Source organism: Acinonyx jubatus, chromosome E1, assembly GCF_027475565.1.
Source record: "Acinonyx jubatus isolate Ajub_Pintada_27869175 chromosome E1, VMU_Ajub_asm_v1.0, whole genome shotgun sequence".
NCBI lineage: Eukaryota > Metazoa > Chordata > Mammalia > Carnivora > Felidae > Acinonyx > Acinonyx jubatus.
The window spans coordinates 22,861,034-22,875,098 of record NC_069397.1 but is presented as its reverse complement, the minus strand read 5'-3'; the positions used below and the strand labels follow the sequence as shown (position 1 = coordinate 22,875,098).

Genomic DNA, 14,065 nt, shown 5'->3' with positions numbered 1-14,065 from the left:
GGTGCTAATTGTAAATTTTGTGCTAACTACATTCACATCCTCATGTGGCATCTTATGGTAACAGCCTCAATGTCTGAACTGTTCCTAAAAAGATATGAGATTTATTTAGCAAACTGAAAACATTCTGGAGAAAGGAGAGTTACAGCACGGACCTTGTTATAAATAACAAGGGTCTTTCTATCTTTTTAAAAAAAAAATTTTTTTTTAATGTTCATTTATTTTTGAGACAGGGAGAGACAGAGCATGAACAGGGGAGGGGCAGAGAGAGAGGGAGACACAGAATCTGAAACAGGCTCCAGGCTCTTAGCTGTCAGCACAGAGCCCGACGCGGGGCTTGAACTCACGGACTACGAGATTATGACCTGAGCCGAAGCCGGATGCCTAACCGACTGAGCCACCCAGGCGCCCCAAGGGTCTTTCTATCTAGTGTCCTCTTGCTCCCAAGCTACTTATGTTTATGAAAATCAAAAGTGGACCACAAAAATGGGAAAGGGGAAAACATATTGGTAGGAAAGGACTAGTAGATTGTTTCAACTTATTCTTAGATATATCTTGGTCAAATACATCTTCCATGAAAAATTCTAAGACCTGGGGGACTCAATGATATTGCTTTCTTGAACCAAACAGAAAGGGGTAATTCTAATGGACAAACTTCTAGAATTGTGCAGAATAATTTTTTTGGTCAGAATTATATTTAATATCATCCCTAGTAAGGAAGTGCTTCTTCTAATTTCTCAAAAGATCAGCCTATCACACATAGCACAGATGTAGCATTTCAAAGGTACTTATTTAGTTCATGATAAATTCTAAAGTTATGCACATGATTACCTGTAATCTGTTAAGTAAATGGTGAATAAGTTGAGACACTTTGCTGACAAGATGATTCTGATTAAGAGGCACCAGTCGGCAAGCTTGGACAAGAAGAGCACTGACATCCTACCAAAAAAAACAAAAAACCAAAAAACAATGAAAGGTGATATGCTTATTTATTAGTCAAGTAAAGAAGCAACCCCTGCCCCCCAAACACAGCCAAACAGAAAAATGAAAGGCAATGTTCACACTCAAAATGAGGAAAGATGAAATGTGAGGCAGGAAGTAGGAAGAAAATTAAATGATAGCACAGAAATGGGATGTGCTAAAAAGAAGGAAAAGACACAATATGGTTTTTGTCAGTCTAAAAACTCCAGAGTCTCTACATATGTAGAGAGTGCAATTAAATAGCCAAAGAGAGGCTTCCAGAATATAAAAACACACACCGAAGTTAAAAATACCAAAAAGTAAGCAAACAGACACATGAAAAGATGCTCAACAACACTTACCATCAGGGAAATGCAAACCAAAACTACAATGAGATATCACGTCACACCTGTCAGAATGGTTAAAATAAAAAACACCAGAAACAACAGGTGTTGGCAAGGATATGAAGGAAAAGGAACCCTCGTGCACTGTTGGTGGGGATGCAAACTGGTGCAGCCACTGTGGAAAACAGTATGGAGGCTCTTCAGAAAGTTAAAAATAGAACTACCCTAAGATCCAGCAACTGCACTACTGGGTATTTACCCAAAGGATACAAAAACACTAATTCAAAGGGATACATGCACCCCTATGTTTACAGCAGCGTTATTTACAATAGCCAAAGTATGAAAGCAGCCCATGTCCATCAACATATGAATGGATAAAGAAGATGTGGTGTGTATACACACACACACACACACACACACACACACACACACACACACAGTGGAATATTACTCAGCCATAAAAAAGAATGAAAACTTGCCATTTGCAATGACCTGGATGGATGGAGCTACAGAGTACAATGCTAAGCAAAATAAGAGAAAGACAAATATCATATGATTTCACTCATCTGTGGAATTGAAGAAACAAAACAAACAAGCAAAGGGGGAAAAAAAGAGAGAGACAAACCAAGAAACAGATTCTTAACTATAGAGAACAGACTAATGGTTACCAGAAGGGAGGTGGGTAGGGAGGGATGGGTGAAATAGGTGATGGGGATTAAGGAGTGCACTTGTTATGATGAGCACTGGGTGATGTATGGAATTGTTGAATCACTATATTGTACACCTGAAACTAATACAACACTGTATATTAACATACTGGAATTAATTTTTTTAATTAAAAAATAAAATTCATTCCCATCTTGAAAAAGAAAACAGAAAGCAAGCAAACCATATTTTCGAGGCCACTGGGAAAATCAGGAGTGACACGTGTATAAGTTTAATGTAAAATTAGGTAATTCTAAAAAAAAAAAGCGGGGAATCTATTTGCAAATCACACCATTCATTCCTCTATAGACGTTTACTGAATTAAAAGTCTGGAGCACCTATTATGTGTTAGATCTTTGGGATCCAAAGGTGAACAAACATATTCCTGAACTTCAAAGAGCTCATTATCTAGAAACACTCACAAAACATTAAAGTGAATTAAATGTTGAAAGAATTAAGTACAAACTCTATGGGGAAATGGTAATTAAGGAGGTCTTACAGAGGTGATTTTTAAGCATAACCTGGAATGATCTGAAGGATGACTTAAAAATCTGCCAGACATACAAAGCAACAAAAGACGCCGCAAGCAAAGGGAATGGAGTGTGCAAAACCTGGAACACCAGTAGGTGTGAAACACTAGTAGAAGCTTGAGGAAGAGCAGGTTTTAAATGACTGCACACAGGGCACAAAAGAAGTGATGGGAGACTGGAAAAGCACATTATTTTTGACATAAAAATATCAAATTGTACCAATAGAGCAAAAGTTCCCGAGTACTCCCCGAATTCCGCTCCACTCCCTAGTGATACACACTATTTTGTTGTTGTCAACTCTTCCATTTGTTGTTGTGAACGCTTTACATCTATAAATATACACAGTCTGTTAAACACGCTCCTCACCCTACACTGGTGTCACACTGCATGCACGAACTGTTCTGTAACTTGCTCTGATCACTTACAGTATGTAGTGAAGATCATCCCAAATCAGAGCTTTGCTTTCTAGTCAGATTTTTTTCCCACAAAAGAAAAGAGCACTCTAGCAGCAAAGCAAAGAATGGTATGGAGAAGGGCGGGACTGGAGGCAGAAGTTTAAGGAGAGTTCAGGAAAAAGTCATCTTGCCTGAAGGCTTAAGGCACTGGCAAGGGAACACAGAAAACGAGATGAGAAACATTTATGAAATAGAGTCTGAAGAATCCAGAGTGGATAGATCCAGGAGGAGGGAAAGGGAAAGCACCAGTGTTTGTGCCAGTGCGATTTGGCAGACTGTTCCTGTTTCCCTGAGTGGGGGGAGGGGACGTGTTGGGGATACAGTGGTCTCTGCCGAGATAATGTAACTCATTTTTAGGAACTGTCACGCTTGAGGTGCCTCTGAGCACCGTAGGCAGTGGCATGACTGGGTCAAGAGTTCTAGGAGTTCATTAAGTAGTCTCCAAGGCCCGATGTGTGTGAATATTATTATTCAGAGTCAAAGTACTTCTAAAGAGGAGGCAAAGAGGGAAAAGCTAGCACGGAGGAACAGAAAATGGCAGGGACCATGTGACAGACTTAGGCTCCAATTCTAGCGCTGCCGTTCGCCAGCAATATGACACTGGACCTTTATGTGCCTCTGTATTTTTAACAGTAAAACAGACCTAATATTACCGACGTTGTAAGATTCCTAGAACCGTGCGCGGTATATAGTACGTGACGGTCCGAGTTCCATTACTTAGTAAATGGTAACAGTGAATTCTATATACAAAGTGTTTTTGTATGCAGAGAGTGGAGCGGAGGCTAGGGGCGGACCAAATGACACCTGCGGTGTTACCAGAGCAGAAGTCATCAGTGGCGTTTTGAAAGATGCCGAGTTTGCCAAGCATTGCGGGGTCTTCCAGACAGAGGAGGGCAGAGACTGCCACAGTCAGAGGGAGCAAGCATGCCTGGAACTAAGTAATGCGAAGCGGTACTGAGAGAAGCCAGGAGAGGCCAGGAGAGGCCGGCGGGAGCTGCCAGCCCGGGTCTCTGAGGGTGGGGCCGGGGCGAGCAGGCGTGGCCCGAGTCCTCCCTACCCAGCAGGCCGCCTACCTCCGGGGCCACGCCGCCGACCTCGTCGTAGTTCTCAGAGATGAGCTGGTCGAAGAGCAGGTGGATCTCGGTGCGGGCGGAGCTGCTGTCGTCAGGATGGAGGGCGCAGAGCCTGGCCGACAAGCAGCGGAACCCACTGCCCTGCTCGGGCGGTGGCTCTCGTGGAACGTCTCGCGCCTGCCCGCCCGGCAGCGACTCGGCCACTTGCATCGCCGCCATCTTTCCCACGTAGGACCACAGGGAAATACTTCCGGGGCATTCCCGGCTCCGGGCGCCAGCTCCGGAAATAACTTCTTTAGACCAGAGCTGGCGTTCCTAGACGTTGGGATCTGCTTGCACTGCTGTGCGAATAGGTTTCAGAAACGGCTTGGAGGCTTTAGTTGCCGCCCACTTCGCTTTGAGCCCTGACTGAAATTGAGACTTTATTTGTCCTCCTAGAAAGTTTGTTCCTGGGCAGGGCTGACATGCCTATTTAGTACTAGCGTTTCAAAATCGGACTGGAATTGGGGAGGGGCCGTTGTAGATGGCAATGGCAGAAACTGCTAGGTCTGCGACATCTTGGGCTCTTACCTTTTTTCCCAGGCACAAAACCACCCTGCATAAAGGATATAGTAACCAGTATTCCTTGCAGCTAGCTGTGCATCCTTTTGTGAATCTTGAGGCACTTCACCACACGAGAAAAGTAATTTGGAAGTTCAAACTCAAGCCATGTGAAATATAACCTGCCCGAAGGTGACCTAGTTGAGATTGGACACCCCAAGATTTCCTGTAACCTTAAAAGCAAGAAACTGGAAAAGAAAATAGCCATTTTAAATGCTATAAACAGTTTTTAGCCACCCAAGAAGTGAAGGCATGAAATTTACATTTTGTCATCTCAAGCCTTTTGAGTTATGCAAATGTAAAACAAATTATCATCAATGGTTCTTAGGGAAAACCTTGAAGGCACCTGAATATACATGTTTTATCTTGAGACGAACACTTCTGTTTAGCAATGGCAATTGGGGGCATGCTTTAGAAGAGCTAGTTTTCTAAAGACTTTGGGCTTTTGGGGGAGGAATATTTTTTGTTTGACTTTAGATTTCATTATGCTTGTATATTATTGCTTATTCTTGAGATGTGTGTATGTGTATGTTATGTATGTGTATTTGTGATGTTCAAGCACTTGCTCAGAGAAGATCAGGAGCTGAGGCCGAGTCACAGATGTCTTAGTCTGAGTTCTTCCAAAGCAGAGCCTTAGATGAGGTTGTTATATGAGTGATTTATTCAGGAATGAACAGGGAAGAAAGGGGAATCAATAATATGGGCTATTGAATTAACCATTGCAAGGGGTGGTATTTGCTCAATCCTCAAGATTTTCTGAGAAGCTTTATGGAATGCTGTCAGAACCCCCTTCCTGAGGAATGGAAGATGGAAGCATATATCTGCCAGCCTTTGAATTCTGTTGTCAAGCATTGCCCCACCAAGCATCAGTTCTCCAGTGCTTTTCATTTGAGCATGCATCAGTGGGTGGTCGCTCTTGTGGGAGTTTCTAGATGCACAGAGAAGCCCTGAGGCAAAAGTGAGAGGTGGAGGGTACTGGGGTACAGTCCAAGACAAGGCTCTGATAAAAGCCTTACCTTGTGCTAAGCTAGTAGATGCCTGATCGAAGCTGGTTGCTGTAGCAATGATTAGACTAAGAATAAGAGTGTAAGGCCAAGAGTATTCAAAGCAGTGCACAAGAGATATCCAATACACTGGGCTAGAAGGATGTGAGACCTGATAATCATCACAGTGGAGGTGGTGTGATAGAGACTGTGGAAAGGATCAGGGTTTGGTGTGGCTCATCTTAGGTTGCAACCTGAGTGGCCCACGCGTACTGTTATTCAAGACTGAATGACCCAGATATTGTAAAGTATACTGATACCAGTCTGTTGAGTTCTGATGGAATGTACCCTAGCAGATGGCAATGTGGTTTCTCCAAGGAAATGAACATTCCTACCCTGTGCTGATCACCAACTGAAGAAACATATATCAAGCTTTCAGGGAGGACTTGAAGGCCCACTTCATTGGCTTGTGTTTAGATGATAACCCCCAAACTGTGGAATTCATAGCTTGGCAAAAATCTCTCCCAAGAAAATCTCCTCACATATCCTTATTCCTACTCACTCTCAATCTTTTTTAATCCTACAGTGGCATTGGGACTTTAAGGGATGCCTAGCATATTCATAGCTATTTCCTTTTGTAAGTTCTGCATAAAGTGGTCTGGAGCCTTACTCTGGAATATCACCTCTTTCATATTTTGGAACTCTGTCAAGACTTCATTTTTATTACCTCATTAGAGTGTGGATCATCCTAACTAAATTAGGCTTTACCTTGCCCCCTTCTCCTTGTAATTCACATCCTTGTTTATTTCCTTCAAAACCTTTACCATAATGTGTAGTTATTTGTTTACTTGGTTTTATCGGTTTCCTCTTCTAGAATGTGAGCTTTGTGAAAGCACACATCCCATCTGTCTGGTTCACTGTTGTTCAATGTCTGCATCATCTATCGCTGTTCATCAATGCTAGCACAGCAACTGCATCATGGAAGACACTCACCAATACTTGCTGACAGAATTAATGGATTCACTGTTTATTCGGAGCCCCCAATTTGCCATTTGTTACTTGTTGTGAAAATCAAATGGGATCTTTGTGAAAATACTTTGTAAACTATAAAGTTCTGTAAATCTTAGCATCCAAATGAGGGAGACACTGTTACTTCCCCCTTTTTACAGATAAGAAAAGTTTAAATGGCTTAAAAAAAGAAAGTATAAAGAGTTTAAACGATTTGTCAAGGGCCACACAGGCAGTAAGTTGGCCAAAATCAGACTACAACCCAGGCCAGTTGTGATTGTGAAGACCAGAGACAAGAAACTATAAGCCTGTTTTTACCCATGTTTTGTAATGGGGAAAACCAGAAGAGAGAGGCTGGTCCTAAGAATTGAGATCAACTAGGATAGGCTAGGAAGGAGGATTGGCCTTGGCTTCTCTTCTAGAATCTTAGAAAATTAGGACTAAGGGCCATCAGCCCATCTATTTGGTAATAATCATAACAATCATAGTCAACATTTATTGAATGTTTTCTGTGTCAGGCACTATGCCAAGCATGCCAAGCACTTTACATGAACTAACTTCTTTTATCCTTGTAGCTCTAGGAAGTATATATTGATAATCAGATCAGAAAACTAAAGCACAGAAAGGTTAGGACACTTGCTGAAGGTCACACAGTTGTGTGGTGGAACTGGGTTTGGAATTCAGAATCAGAGCTCCTAACTACAATGCTATAATGCTTAGGCCCTGGAGCTTGACATGAGATTAGCGATAAGGTCCTGACACTTATCTGCTATATGAGTTTGAGTAAGTTACTTAATCTCTCCAAACCTCAGCCCCCTTATATGTAAAATGGTAGTGGTAATAAGCAGTCACAAGGTGGTTGTAAGGATAAATTAGATGATTCTTGTGGAGACTATAACACAGTGGCATACCAAGTCCTGAGCAAATGTTTCCCCCACCTCATCATCACCCCTAACCAAATAACTCAAGCAGTGTGGGTACTTTTAACAATGATGATTTATTGAAAGAAGTGACTCTTTCTCCTTGCCCACCACATGTAATCTCCATCCACAGGTCCCCATTTTCATCTGTCTTCCAGGGCAAGGAGTTCCAGTCACATCTTTGAAGATAGGAAGTGATGAGAAATTATTAGAGAAGGATGACCCTTAAGATAAATCTTCATCTGAAAAATGGACAAAAAAAATCGTGCATGAGACCTGCTGTTTTTGTGACCTAGGGTCGCAGACTGCAATTGAGAGGTGACAGTTCCCAGTTCTGGGAATCAATAAGCATCTGAAAAGAGCGAGCAAGGCTAAAAGCATCCCAAGGATTGTGGGTGGATTGGACAAATAGTAACTTCTGAACACAAATGGCTTACTTCTGAAGTTTATGTTGATTCTGTTGTGTTAGTTATTACGTTAATTAATAAATACAACCTAATTTATAATCAAGACTGAATCATGGTAGCTTTCCATTATGCATTTTTTTTTCATTTGATGGCTACTAAAAATATCACATGAGGACCCTGAAATTTTTCTACAGGAAAGGGGTTCTCATGGGCTAATCTGGCAATGTGCATCAGAGGTTTAAAATGAACATACTCTCAGTCAGCGTGGCCAAAATGAACAAATCAGGAGACTATAGATGCTGGTGAGGATGTGGAGAAACGGGAACCCTCTTGCACTGTTGGTGGGAATGCAAATTGGTGCAGCCACTCTGGAAAACAGTGTGGAGGTTCCTCAAAAAATTAAAAATAGACCTACCCTATGACCCAGCAATAGCACTGCTAGGAATTTACCCAAGGGATACAGGAGTGCTGATGCATAGGGGCACTTGTACCCCAATGTTTATAGCAGCACTCTCAACAATAGCCAAATTATGGAAAGAGCCTAAATGTCCTTCAACTGATGAATGGATAAAGAAATTGTGGTTTATATACACAATGGAGTACTACGTGGCAATGAGAAAGAATGAAATATGGCCGTTTGTAGCAACATGGATGGAACTGGAGAGTGTGATGCTAAGTGAAATAAGCCATACAGAGAAAGACAGATATCATATGGTTTCACTCTTATGTGGATCCCAAGAAACTTAACAGAAACCCATGGGGGAGGGGAAGGAAAAAAAAAAAAAGAGGTTAGAGTGGAAGAGAGCCAAAGCACAAGAGACTCTTAAAAACTGAGAACAAACTGAGGGTTGATGGGGGGTGGGAGGGAGGGGAGGGTGGGTGATGGGTATTGAGGAGGGCACCTTTTGGGATGAGCACTGGGTATTGTATGGAAACCAATTTGACAATAAACTTCATATATTGAAAAATAAATAAATAAAATGAACATACTCTTGGGCCATAAATTATAATTCTTAGAATTTATTCCAAGGAAGTTAATAAGGGCATGTATACCAATTTAGTATTCATTACAACTGTATTAATAAAATAAATAATAAACATATCAAGTGTGTATTAATGGGGGTTACTAAGTATATGAACATATATGATGAACTTTTTTATAAGGCTGTTAAAGGTATAACAGCCTTATGCCTGTTGACGAGGTATAGAAACGTTGGTATTGTTAAAAGTTGTATTAGAAAATAGCTATTTTCTAAGTGAAATAATTAAGAAATAAAAATAGACACAAATTATCTCATTTCAATATATATATAATATATACATATATTAATATATATAACATGTACATATATATATAATATATATGTATGTATATTATGTATTTGCATGTGTGTGTTTAAAATATGCACCAAAGTATTAAGCAGATATCATTTAGGGATGGGGCATAATGTGACTGATTTTAATGTTCTTTTTGTTCAAATAAATAGTCTGATTTCTCTTCTGGATATATTGGGTAATGAAATTATTTTAAAGGTTTGGAAGCTACCATCCTGTGATGGATGCTTCTTTTTCTTGAGAAGGGTGTAAAGAGGGAAAGGCCACAGAATGATAGGCTTCTGTTCCACCCAGCTCTGGAAAGTCCCACCAGAGCCAGCCTCCTTAGGTTGGACAAGGTTTGAGGAAGCAGGGAAGGGCCTGATGTTTTCACCTGTCCTTAGGCTGGAACACAGACGTGGCCACACCCATTGCTGACACAGCGTTCATCTGGATCACAATCCCAGTCACCACTGCATTCCTCAATGCAGCTACCTATGTTAGAACAGACCACCTTGTTTTAAGCCCAGGTATCAGAGAGGACAGCCCTTGACTGAAGCGGCTAGTTCCACTTTCTTCTTTCAATTCAATAAATATGGAATTTTTAAATAATTACAGAATAATACTCTTTAACATCTTATATATTTCAGTTAAAGACAATACATTCACATAATCACAATAAAGTAAGGCCTACTTTAAATAAGAGAATCATTGTATTTGCAGAAGAGAAGTGCAAAGAAGCCCACTCAAATGTCCTCACTTCCCTACTTTGCAGGGAAAAGGGCAGAAAAGAGGAGACTCACACTAAGCAAATGCCATCCAGGGTGCCTTGCTGTCACCCTGCGCAGTGAATCTGATTAACCTCATTTAATAAGTGTGGTGACTGGTGTGCACAGAGGTGAATTGCCCACCTCTGTAGGTACAGAAATGGAATTGAACCCAGACCAGCCTGGTCCCTAGGCCAAGCTCCCTCTGCCGTCCCACATGGTGAAACAGACTCTGAGATGAAGTGCACATTGCCAAATGTCAAGGAGTCACTCCTGACCTGAGTGGAGGCCCCCTAGGTTCCCAGAGCCTCACAGTTAGTCTTTGAGAACCAATGAAATAGGTCCAAGAAGCCGGTTAAGACCCCACAGGAACTTCTAGCTAAATGTATGCCGAGCTATGGATGAATGTGTGCTGTGCTTTTGCTTCTACTCAGGGGTTTCTCTACCTGATTCTGTGTCTGGACTTCTCTGGGCTCTTGTTTCCTCATATGTAAAATGGAGCTGTTAGATCTAGCAGGGGAAATGAAGTTCATTCTCCAGTGTCAAGTCTGATCAACAGAGATGATTACTTAATGCTGCGTTGAGAAGGCTGGGGCATCTTGTCCAGGCTCAACAGGAAAAGAATCCTGTGATGACTAGCAATGTTTAAGAGTATAAGAAGGGAGCCTGGTGGGATGTCTATAATATACTTGCAGACCTCAGAGAAAGTCAGTACGATCCCTCCCTGCTTCTGTTTGCTGTTGTTGATATATGGTGAGATGGTTGAAGACTTTGCCCCACTCCTTAAATCTGTTGATCTTTGCTATGTATGAAGCATAGAGCTAAGTTATTCAGAAAATATAAAGATTTAAGGGGTGCTTGGGTGGCTCAGTGGGTTGAGCATCCAACTTTGGCTCAGGTCATGATCTCGTGGTTTGTGAGTTTGGGCCCTGCGTTGGGCTCTGTGCTGACAGCTCAGAGCCTGGAACCTGTTTCAGATTCTGTGTCTCCCTCTCGCTCTGCTTCTCCCCACCTCATGCTCCCTCTCTTTCTCTCTCTCTCTCTGTCTCTCTCTCAAAAATAAATAAACATTAAAAAAAAAAAACAGTTAAAAGATGTCAGGTAGAGTCACTATCTTAAAGCAGCTTAGAATCTAACAACAGAGATAAGACTTGTGTTTAAAGTACTAACAACAAGGTGCCTGGGTGGCTCAGTCAGTTAAGTGTCCAAATTTGGTTCATGGGTTCGAGTCCCACATTGGGCTGTGCTGTCAGCACAGAGCCTACTTTGGATCTCCTGTCCCTCTCTCTCTCTGCCCCTCCCCACTCTCTTTCTCTCAAAAATAAGCAAACATTAAAATATTTTTAAAAAATGAAGTACTAAAAACAAAGCAGTATGTGACAGGTGTCCTGAGAGAGGTATATCCAAAGGAAAAGGGGCTCAGAGGAGGGAGGACATTATTTCCAGTTAGATTAGCCACAAAAGGTGAGTCTTGAAGTACAGGAATGTTGTTAAGACAGACTTGACAGGGCGGGGGCATGGGGGGGGGCGGTGGTGGTGGTAGAGTCTTGTGAGAAGAAAAAAGAATTACTAGCAAAAGTTCACAAGGGGAAATGCAGGCATGTGAGGCATCCAGGGCACAAAGTTTAAGGAGCCACTTGCACAACCTGAGAGTGAACGTCTCCTTCAATATTGCACTCTAGGCGTCTCCTCTCCTCACTGCTCGGCCTGGAATGCAAGGAATACAGGAGGACTGGCAAATGTGAGGCTGGAGAAGTATACGAGAGCAGCTGGAAGTCAAGCAGGACAAACAGGTAGGGGACAAAGTTACTGGGGTCAGATCTTGAGGACCTGATGAGTTTGGATTCCATTTGGTAGGCCAAGGGAGGGATATGACTGCAGTTTGCTTACAAAGATTATTCTGGTGTGAGGGCATAAAATGGACCAGGATTCAGTGAGCAAGCAAACCTCAGAAGGGAAAGAGGGTCAGGGGGTGCGGTCAGGAAACTTGGGCACTGGCCCAAGCATGGGGTAGTCAGGGCTGGAAGTGCTGTGTGGCAATGGGGAGGGGAAAGGAAGGAACACATGCAAGAAACAATTTCAAAGAATGGACGGTATTTGGCAACTGGTTTAATGGAGGGGGGAGGAGGACAGCAAAGAAGAGAGGGGAGTAAGTGAGAACCCAGGAATATTTAGGGAGAAGCAGGAGCTACAGTGAAGAGAATCCAAGAGAGAAGAAAGTTTGAGGATTGACAGGGCAGCAAACCATGTCAGATGCAGAGGTTACAGGCTTTCACTGCCGAGGAGCGTCAAGAGATTTGCCAGCAGATCCTGGGAGCAAAGTTTCTGGAGACTGATGAGGACAGAAAGGGCGACAGTCAGTCTTCAGGGTGTGAAGGAATGAGTTGTGGGGAAGTAGGGGCAGAGAGTTAAGATGGCTCCTTTGAGAATGTTGGTGGTAAAGGGAAAAGCGGAGATCGAGATGATTTGTGTGTAATGTGACTAAGACAATGTGTTCTCTAGTGATCTGATTTATTTGTTGCAAAAGGCCAAGAAACCCATGGGGAGAGAGATGCTGGGGGAGATGGAAGAGATGATGGGGCAGCAAAAAGGGAAGAGTGGAGAGTCCGGATGAAGGGATGACCCGAGGAAAGGAGGGGGAAGAGTGGAAGCAGAGGGAGAGAGATTTATGCGGTCAAGATGGCTCCTTGACTAGAACACCTTTCCTTTTCTCCTTTCTTCCCTCCTCCCCCTGCACACACCGGTCCCTGCTGGCCCACTTTCCAGCTCCCTCATTCAGAGAACAAGGCTGTCTTCTGCCTGGACTCACCCAACAATTTCAGTGGCCTCACCGAAGCCTGGAGCTCCTGCACCTCCAAGCTGAGGGTGATGAGCATCACCAGGAGGAGGAAGCCCCCCACCTTCATGTTGCTGTAGAAAGTCTGGCAGAAAGGCAGCAAGGCAGAGAATGGCTGAAATTTATACTCTTCCACCCCCACCCCCGAATTAGAATGCAAGGGCAGGGGTGGGACTAGGGAGGTGAGAGCCTTAAGCCCTGCCCAGAAACTACTTCTGAAGAACTCACACCAGTAGGTATCCTGGGTAACTCCTCCTTGTTGCCTAGGCAAGTCTCTGACCCAAAGGAACACCCTCCTCTGGCAGACAAGAGTCTCCTGAAGCAGGTAAGCTATGAGTGACAGAGAAAGGGGTGGAGTGGGGTGGGGGGTGGGCCCTGGCCTTTATTATGTACTTTATCTACTCATTCCTTTTTTTTTTTTTTAAACACAAAGAAACATCTCCTCTGGGCCAGACACATGCCAGGCATGGAATACATCCCTGTAGAAATCACAATCTAGGAACTGGGTGTTAGCAAGGGCGCAGCCCCTTCTTTGACATCTCCCCTGTCTGCTCTGGGTCTAGGGCCTTTGGTATTGAGGACAGGGAGAGTCAGAAGAACCAGCAGGGGTGCTCCTAGGTCACCTGCTGGTGGGAAGGAGGCCACCTTAGTCTCCTGGCTTGGTCTGATTTAGGCACTTGTGGTGGTCTTTGCCGACACGATATATGTCGTTCTCTTGGTGTAGAGTTTCACTTCATCTTGTCCACCTTCTTTTCCGAGAACCCTAACTCTCAATATATGTGTTAGGCTCTTCCAGGATGTCTCTCATCAGACAGCACTGCGGTGGGATTGGGGGATGCCGGGTGGCTGCAGTAACCAACCAGGTGGGGAGTGAGAGTTCATTTCCCCCTTCTTGTAAGCACTCCTCAGCTAGATAAGTGATTTTCTGAAATCTGTACTCCCCTCGGCTTTTTGGAGGAATATGTCCTCCTTCCCTCCCCAGTGGCAGTAGGCGAAGGCAGAGGTGTGTGTTCATTCTGGCCATGAACATCGTGTCCCATAAGATGTCTTACTTAACATGGGATAAGGATGACTCAGCTGCTTGGGCATGGCAGGACCAGTTTGCAGATTCTTATGGCTTTAGCAATATGGTTGACTTCTCTTTAGAGAGTAGTAGAGTCCTTGTC

General features: G+C 43.2%; 1 protein-coding gene and 1 long non-coding RNA gene across 5 annotated transcripts in view; both read right to left on the bottom strand.

Annotated features, from left to right (window-relative positions):
- Nucleotides 1-4,318, bottom strand: part of HEATR6 (HEAT repeat containing 6) — a 35,862-nt gene extending 31,544 nt beyond the window's left edge. For 2 of the 4 annotated variants that reach the window (XM_015078460.3, XM_027034353.2), the window contains exons 1-2: nucleotides 4,065-4,317; nucleotides 829-936 (exon numbers count right to left, since the gene is read on the bottom strand). In XM_015078460.3, coding sequence (XP_014933946.2) covers nucleotides 829-936; nucleotides 4,065-4,283 — 327 coding nt within the window. In that variant the 5' untranslated portion in view covers nucleotides 4,284-4,317. Of the gene's footprint in view, nucleotides 1-828; nucleotides 937-2,961; nucleotides 4,027-4,064 lie in introns of those variants that run through there. The other 2 variants (XM_015078461.3, XM_027034354.2) reach the window with 2 other exon arrangements.
- A 3,315-nt stretch (nucleotides 4,319-7,633) lies between these two features.
- Nucleotides 7,634-13,028, bottom strand: LOC128313375 (uncharacterized). The gene is made up of 3 exons (XR_008294000.1): nucleotides 12,873-13,028; nucleotides 9,691-9,791; nucleotides 7,634-7,817 (listed from the first exon to the last, which is right to left on the bottom strand). It is a non-coding gene; the product is annotated as an uncharacterized LOC128313375 (long non-coding RNA).
- Between the last annotated feature and the right edge of the window lie 1,037 nt (nucleotides 13,029-14,065).